Source organism: Nematolebias whitei, chromosome 9, assembly GCF_014905685.2.
Source record: "Nematolebias whitei isolate Nwh7 chromosome 9, NemWhi1, whole genome shotgun sequence".
Lineage (NCBI taxonomy): Eukaryota > Metazoa > Chordata > Actinopteri > Cyprinodontiformes > Rivulidae > Nematolebias > Nematolebias whitei.
The window spans coordinates 50,081,832-50,090,710 of record NC_056506.1 but is presented as its reverse complement, the minus strand read 5'-3'; the positions used below and the strand labels follow the sequence as shown (position 1 = coordinate 50,090,710).

At 39.7% G+C, this 8,879-nt stretch overlaps 1 protein-coding gene across 1 annotated transcript; it reads left to right on the top strand.

Annotated features, from left to right (window-relative positions):
- The first annotated feature begins 3,457 nt into the window (after positions 1-3,457).
- Positions 3,458-6,950, top strand: LOC119415288 (zinc finger protein 836). The gene is made up of 2 exons (XM_037682466.1): positions 3,458-3,742; positions 5,499-6,950. Exons 1-2 carry the CDS (start codon positions 3,571-3,573, stop codon positions 6,323-6,325), a joined length of 999 nt encoding a protein of 332 aa, XP_037538394.1. The 5' UTR covers positions 3,458-3,570; the 3' UTR covers positions 6,326-6,950.
- The last annotated feature ends 1,929 nt before the right edge of the window (positions 6,951-8,879 follow it).

Sequence of the window (8,879 nt, the reverse complement as noted above, 5' to 3'; positions counted from 1 at the left end):
TAGGTCCAGGTCCAGATATAGGTCCAGGTCCAGATGTAGGTCCAGGTCCAGGTATAGGTCCAGGTCCAGATGTAGGTCCAGGTCCAGGTATAGGTCCAGGTGTATCTGAAAGACAATAAAACACACGTTAAGGATAGAAAAAATAATTACAAATATAAAACAGGTTGAGCAGAGTAAGTAAAGACAGTAGCAGAGTGAAAATGTGGTCAGTTTGTCCTCCAGCAGTCTAAGACTATAGCAGCAGAACTAAGGGACAGCTCAGGAAACTCAAGCTGACCCTAACTATAGGAATTATCAAAAAGGAAAGTCTTACCATACCATTTTATTTATAGAGCACTTAAAACAGCGACAAGGACAACCAAAGTGCTGTACAGACAGAACAACAGGCAACACACAAAGCAAAATACAAAATGAAGTAAATCAGAATATAGACATAAAAATGATGCAGATAATAAATATGACGACTAACCAGTGTGGAGCATACAGGATCAAAACACAGATCATCTGGTGTTGAAAGCTACTGAATAGTAGTGGGTTTTTAAACCTTAAGTCCAGTTTTAAAACTGGATAATGTGTCAGCCTCATGGACAAAAACTGGAAGTTGGTTCCACAAGAGAGGAGCCTGAGAACTGAAAGATCTTCCTCCCATTCTGTTTTTGTAAACTCCAGGAACCACGAGTAAACCTGCAGTCTGAGAGCGAAGTGCTCTGTTAGTAAAATATGGAACAATAAGATCTGTAATATAAGATGGAGCTAGGTTATTGAGAGCTTTGTAGGTTAGAAGTAAGATTTTGAATTCTATTCTGGATTTGACAGGGAGCCAATGGAGAGAAGCTAAAACTGGAGAGAGATGATCTCTCCCAGTAACTCCAGTTAAGACTCTGGCAGCAGCATTTTGGATCAACTGAAGACGTTTTAAAGAAGTATTTGGACACCCAGATAATAAACCATTGCAATAGTCCAGTCTAGACGTGACAAATGCATGGACCAGTTTTTCTGCATCAGTTTTAGATCAGATGTTTCTAATGTTAGTGATATTACGCAGGTGGAAGAAGGAGGTTCTAGTAACGTTTTTAATGTGGGGGATAAAAGACATGTCCTGATCAAAAATAACACCAAGATTTATAACATTAGAGCTGGAGGACAGATTAATGCATCTAAGGAGGGAGAAAGACTGAAACATTCATTCCTAAGGTGCTCAGGTCCAAAAACCAAAACCTGTCTTGTCTGAGTTCAAAACCAGAAAATTTTCATTCATTCAACCTTTATTTAAACAGATAAATCACATTGAGCCTTGAAGACTCATTTACAAGTGAGACCTGTTTGGACAGACAAAAACTGGTTAACTGGACACGTGTAGGAGTTGGAGACAAAAAAAATTCCTATCATACTTTTTTTTTCCTGTCTGAGAAAAAAAACTCTAATGTTAAAAAAACACCTCGCACAAACAAGCACATAGTGACGTAGACATTCTGCAGAGGGGGGAGATGAGATCAGTCAGCAATGTTTATAGATGCTCTCAGGTCACTGTAATCAGCCAATGTCCTCCAGTGAGATCCATAAACATTCTCGAGGTATGTCGAGAAATGGCCAAGAATAACGTCTATGAGAATCCAAGAGTCCTGAAATGATGACACAATGTTTATTCAGCTGGTTCATCTGGTTATCAGTTGGAAATTCCTCAGGGAGGGGGTGGTGAGCGTCAGATCACATGTTCTCCAGGTGAATTCAGATAAGATGACCTTCAAGACCAGCCAAGGGAGCCAACTTAGATAAACACACAGTTGTTTTGGGGACAGGCAGAACTTAATGACATCAACCTTCAGTCTGTGTTGGTCCACTCGGTTCAGAAATGTCCAAAATAACATGGCCACACCGATGGAACGTGACTGAGTAAAATCCCCAAGATCTGATCCATTCAGCCCAAAGCATTTGAGTCCAGGTACTTGAGACACGAACTAAGCCATCATAAAGGCAAGCAACGTGATCAGGTCCAAATTTGCTGCCGACGACTTCTTTGCTTGTAGATAAAACCAGCACCAGCTGAATCCAAAAAGCAGGAACCAGTTATCGTAAATCCAATTAAATATGTGTCCTTAAAATCCACAGATGGCAGCAGAGATAGACACATCATCAAGTCTTCCAGTCGATGAGATGTCCAGCTGCGTGCGTGCCAACAGGAAAAAATCAGCTCATCTAAAGCCTGTCTTCTCTTGAAGAAATGTTGTAAATTGAGTTGAGGGACCAACTGATCAAAACAAGTCCATAATTATGGTTCAGAAGATGCAAGAGAGGCTCACAAGCAGTTTCATAGACAGAGCAGCAAAACAACGCGGAGAGTGAGGCAGAAGCATCCAGTCTCGGCGAGAGCAAGTGGTGAAGGAGAAAATTTAAGGTAATCCAAGTTTTTGTCTTTAAGACATGCTTGTAGTCTAAGTAACTGATTGGATTCATTGGGTTTAATGGACAAATACAACTGTGTGTCATCAGCATAACAATGAAAATGTATCCCATGTTGTTTAATAACTTTACCCAATGGAAGCATTTATAAAGCGTACTTGTCCAAGCACTGAGCCCTGAGGAACTCCATGACTAATTTTGGTGTATGAAGAAGATTTATTATTTACAAACTGTAATCTATCAGATAGATATGATTTAAACCATTTTAGAGCTGTTCCTGTAATTCCAACATCATATTCAATTTTCGGTAGTAAAATATTGTGATCAACTGTATCAAATGCAGCACTGAGGTCTAACAGGACCAGTAGAGACACAAGTCCATTGTCTGAGGCCATGAGAATATCATTAGTGACTTTTACTAGTGCTGTTTCTGTGCTATGATGAGCTCTAAACCCTGACTGAAACTCTTCAAACAGATTATTTCTTTGTAGATGTTCACGCAACTGACCTGCAACTATTTTCTATAGAATTTTTTAAGATGAAAGTTAGATTAGATATAGGTCTATAATTGGACAGAATTTCTGAATCAAGATCAGACTTCTTAAGTAAAAGTTTAATTACAGCAACCTTAAAGCTCTGTGGTACATAACCATCCATTAAAGATAAATTAAGTAGATCCAAAATGAGGACATTAATTAGTGGAAATACCAAAGACAACAATATACATTCATAAAATATGCATACAAATTGAGAATAAGTGAAAAAAAATGCAACCCAACCCCCCCCCCCACCCCCCCACCCCCCCCACCCCCACCCACACACACACAAACACACACACACAGCTAGGTTGTAAGGTGACGTAGAAAACTAAAAACAAGAACATGTCTGCATTGGTTTTTCCCATGAACTTAGCAGATGTTAGTAATTGAAGTATAAACCTAATTTTAGCTCAAATGTATTTAGTTCATCAACTGAGAGAGTTTTGTGAAAAAAACAAAAAGGTTTTGTGTTTATTCAGAGAAGGAACAAAAAGCGGAAGCACCGTTTCACCCGGACCATAAGTGTGTGACACCCCGCCTTTGATAGCGCTTCTGCTGTTGAAGATCGTAGTTTGTCTTTTCTCAGTTGAGAAAAGTTTCTCAGTTTCTCAGTAAACTAGTTTTTATAAGAATGTCTTCGGTTCATCTTCTGAGAGAGTTCATCGGTGAAAGACTGAGCGCTGCTGCCTCAGAAATCTTCTCCGAGTTTGAGAAGACGATCCTGCGGTACGAAGAAGAGCTCGACCGTCAGCGCAGACTGCTGGATGTCAGCTGGAAACCTGAGTTGAAGCTGCTCGGAGTCGGTACGTAGCTCTGAACCTGCTCACACAACCACCAGGAGCTCCGTGAGACACAATTTAGACACAAAAATAAATAAATGAAATAATAATTAATGTAATAAGCCTGAAAACTGCTTACTTAAACCGATCCGGATAGCTAACAAAGCTAATGAAGCTAACAAAGCTAATGGATGCTAACAAAACTAATGATGCTAACAAAGCTAATGGATGCTAACAAAACTAATGATGCTAACAAAACTAATGGATGCTAACAAAGCTAATGGATGCTAACAAAACTAATGATGCTAATAAAGCTAATGGATGCTAACAAAGCTAATGGATGCTAACAAAACTAATGATGCTAACAAAGCTAATGGAAGCTAACAAAGCTAATGATGCTAACAAAGCTAATGGATGCTAACAAAGCTAATGGATGCTAACAAAGCTAATGGATGCTAACAAAGCTAATGGAAGCTAACAAAGCTAATGGAAGCTAACAAAGTTACTGGATGCTAACAAAGCTAATGGAAGCTAACAAAGCTACTGGATCCTAACAAAGCTACTGGATGCTAACAAAGCTAATGGATACTAACAAAGCTAATGGAAGCTAACAAAGCTAATGGAAGCTAACAAAGCTAATGGAAGCTAACAAAGTTACTGGATGCTAACAAAGCTAATGGATACTAACAAAGCTACTGGATCCTAACAAAGCTACTGGATCCTAACAAAGCTACTGGATCCTAACAAAGCTACTGGATCCTAAAAAAAGCTAATGGAAGCTAACAGAGCTAATCGAGGCTAACAGCTTGCTGGTACGTTTGGTTTTATATTAGACGGATGAGTTCTAGCTCTTGGCTCGTGGCTGAGCTGTGGTGACGTCATGAGTTTTTTTGATTAAGTTTGTTACTTATGTTTTTTTATATAAGCTTTTATATAAGCTGCTTCTGTTCTGCTGAGTTTTGAAAAATAACATGTGCGTCCAAACATACATGTTTGTTAGATCCCGTCCAGACTGTTTTCTTCCATCGTTGAGGACAAACTGTAACTGAGGTTCCATGACATCAGAGGATTTGTCACAGTGGAGCAGAGAAAACTACTTGGAGTCAGAACATCTTTTATTCTTTTCTCAGTTGTAAACTAGTTTTTGTTTAACTTGACGCTCTGTAAAGATCATATCTGTTGGTGTCCTGTGTTTGCTACAGAAAACCACGATTTTTATAGTTTTTTTTTTTGGACGCAGCTGAATCAGATTTTTTTTAATGACGTCTGAATTGAACAGATCTGGTTTAGATCCACCTCGGAGCTTTTTAACTACCTCAGTGACCTCAGCCGAAGTCCCCGGACTCATTTTCCTCCATGGAAGACGTGCCAGGAGGATTGAGAAGGTCGGAGAAGTATTCCTTCCACCTCCCAACGACATCACTGGTTGAGGTGAACGGTTTGAGTCTGATTTTAAATTTGAAAAACAGATCAGTGTTGTTCAGAAAAGATTTTATCACGGCTCGTCTGGACTGTGATGCATCAGTGAGACTAACCTGCGTTATCCAGACCTCCTGCCCGTCGGCAGCTTGTGCAGAACTCTGCTGCTCGCCTGTGGACTCGGGCCCGTAGACGCGAGCGCATCACTCCCGTCCTGGCGTCCCTTCACTGGCTCCCTGTGCACGACAGAGTTCATTTTAATCTTTTGTTGTTTGTTTGTAAACGTCTGAACAACCTTCTCCCACCATGTCTGTCTGACTGCTGCAGCCTTACTGCCTTTGTTTTTCTTTTCTTCTTTCAGACCTGCAACAGACCCACAAGACTGAGCAGAGTCTCACAGACGATCAGGACAGGAACTCCAGCCAGGACCTGCAAGAGCCAGAACAACGACCTCTGCAGAACCAAGAAAAAGAAGCAGAACCTCCACAGATTAAAGAGGAAGAGCAGGAGTTCTGCACCAGTCAGGAGGAAGAGCAGCTCCACCTGAAGCAGGAGACGGATCCGTCTCCAGTGACAGAACCAGACAAGGAGCAGCTCGTCTCTCAGAGTTCTGCTGGACCCGGGGACCAGGTTTCAGGGTCACCAACGAAGACGGATCGCACACACGGTCGTCATGGTTACAAAGCAGACCAACCAGCAACATCTGCAAGTTTTTCTTGTAAAATCTGTGGAGAGACTTTTCTAGAGAATTCACTTCTGAGCCTTCACATCCAGGTCCACAAAGTTTGGAGCCAGAACTCTGAGAGACTGCAGTACTGCTGTCCCACCTGTGGTTACAGCGCCCCACTGTACTATCTGGTTGTCAACCACATGAGAACACACACAGGCCAGAAGGCCTTTTCCTGCAGGATTTGTGGAAGCGTGTTCAGTACTAAACAAGGCAGCAGAATCCACATGAAGGTGCACACGGGTGAGAAGAGGTTTTCTTGCAGATTTTGTGGAAAGACGTTTAGTTACAGTTCTAACTGGAAACGGCATTTGATGGTCCACACGGGGGAGCAGCCGTACTCCTGTTTCGTCTGTGGAAAGCGCTTTAAACGATCTGCAAATGTAAATCTTCACATGAAAGTGCACGCACACAGAGGTGATGTTCTGTCACGTGACGGGGGAGAGTTAGAAAATCCTTGAATCCTGTTCGTGTTTAGAGTTCGTTTCAGCAAACGTTTGGTTTCTTCTTTTGTTCTGATGCCTGGGAGTTACTTTTTTAAATTTTGTGTTTTCTTCTTTTTAAAGATGTATTTCTCTGATCAAAACCTTCTGGTTCTTCCTGCCTGCCGGACTTTTCTTTTTTAAACGTGTGTTTTTGACAATAAGTGACTGTGTGGGTCCAACATTAAATGTTTTTACGCACTGCAGGCGGCTTGACGTAGGATGATCAGGAGACTGTGCCGAGCGTTTACATCCAACGTGGACCTGCGTTTTTAGCGTTTGGATACATTAAAGTGCAGGAGTACATTCACACAGTGCATCTTTTGATGTTCTGCTGTTTTATTAACAGGTCAGCTGAGAACGGCGCCACAGGCTGCGTCTGAGGCAACTGGCTGTTTCTAATGTCCAACAAGTTTGACAGAACTTTAGAACAAAAGATGTTTTCTACTGAAAAAGAAAAAACCTTCAGGGTGAAGAGTGAACAACACTTGACCACATTCTTAAGTTTTAAAGAAACAAGTTGCATGAAGCTGTGAAACTCTCAGGCCTGAAGACTTCTCAGTAAAACATTAACGTGAATAAATAAACTTAAACAATGAGCAAAGTGATGTGTTTTATTTTACCCCACAATAAATAAAGTGCTGAAGTAAAATAAGTTCGGTGCTGAAAAACAAACAGAAGCAACAGTTCTTGAGAAACTTGTTCAAACCTTCAAGTCTAGAGTGATGGAGCTGATTCTCACAGACCAGCAGCTTTACCAGGAACTCCAGCCTGGACCAGGAGGAACCAGAACCTCCACAGATCAAAGAAGAACTGAAGGAGCAAGAATCTGCAGAGATGAAGGTAAAGGAGCAGGAGCTCTGCACCAATCAGGAGGAAGATCAGCTCAAGGAGACGACTGCGTGAAGCTGGAGCAGCTCATCTCAGAGTTCTGCTGGACCTGAGGACCAGGATCAGGATTCTGGGTCAGATGGAAATACAAAGACCGATCACAACGGGAAATCTGACCCGTGACAAAACGTTTTCTTGCTCGAGCTGAACGAACTTGTTCATTCAACCTTTATTTACGTGTTGCTCTCATGAAGGTCCACATGCCTGAAACACACGGTCACGTCTAAAAAGTTTTGTTTGACAATAAAGTTATATTTTGTATTTGTTCTTACGACTTTATGCAGAATATGCCCGGCGGAAAATTTAATGTACTTCAGTATATTTTAAGTAGATTTAATTTTCAAGAAATACATTAAAATATGTTCTCAAGTAAATGTACTTATCAGGATTACATCGAAAATGTAAAATAAATAGATACAATATATAAATAATAAATAAATATACTTCAAGTACATTGTTATAAAATATATTTTGTTACACTTTATGGAGTTTTTTTTTGTTGCAAACTATAAAAGAAATTTCAATCATATTTATAAAATTAAACTTGATATAAACTTTTTCAATGCACCTTGAATGAATTTGTAAAATTTTGTTTTCAAACCATACTTAAAAATATATATTACAAATATATGTATCCAATACTTTTCAGCAGTTAATTTAGTTTTAAAAAATATGTATTTGAAAATGTTAGTTACTAATGTTCCAAATTGTACTTTGGTAACTTTATTTTTACTATCTTATGTTTATGTATCTTATGAGTCGGAATCGAACGTTAATTTGTGGAGTTTAAAAAATTAGCTCTGAAATCTACATAATCCAGATAAATTACAGAAGAACATTATTTTATTGGATTTATTTTCCTGATTTATCATCTCACCATAGATTAACAAAGTATTTTCCTTCAGTCGTACAAAGTGAAGTTTCTACTCCAACACTTGATTCTGATCAAAGGTTGTTTTATGGTTTCATTTGAAGCTTTGCACAAGTCTGGTGCAAAAGGTGCTTTAAAAATATTAGTTTAAAGTTTTTATTTTCTCCCCACAACTGGACACACGTCACAGTAAAAGTGGAAAAAAGATTGTCTCATTTTTTAACAACAAAAACTGCAGTTTTCTGCCTAAATTGATGTAAAAATCCTCCAAAAATGATGCTAATAAAAGATTTGTTGTATAGTAATAATTTAAAAATGCTGCTGTAAAGAACGTTCAGTGTTTAAAGTCATTGTAAAAGAACTGTAAACTATTTTGATATGTGAATTCTAGTTGTAGCCACTAGATGTCAGTATAGTTCTTGCTCACAGGTGGAGGTTCGAATATGAACAGGTAGAAGAAGAAAGGATTGAGTCAGGTGTGGCAACAAAATAAAGGGTGTTAAATGCAGAAGCACGTGGCCTCCTAGTTCTCAACAGAACACAACGTGGTGTCAGGAGTAAAGTGAACAAAGTTAGTCACTAGAAAACAAAGAACATGGATGCTCTGAAGCCACCGGAGGATTTAAAGCTGATGCTGACAGAAACTGGTGGAACTTCAAGCAGCAGTTTCAGCTGCAGGTGCAGCCATGGGACTTCATAGAAGTAGCACTACTGCTGAAGATAGCAGGTCCACAAGCCATTGAAGATAGCAGGTCCACAAGCCACTGAAGA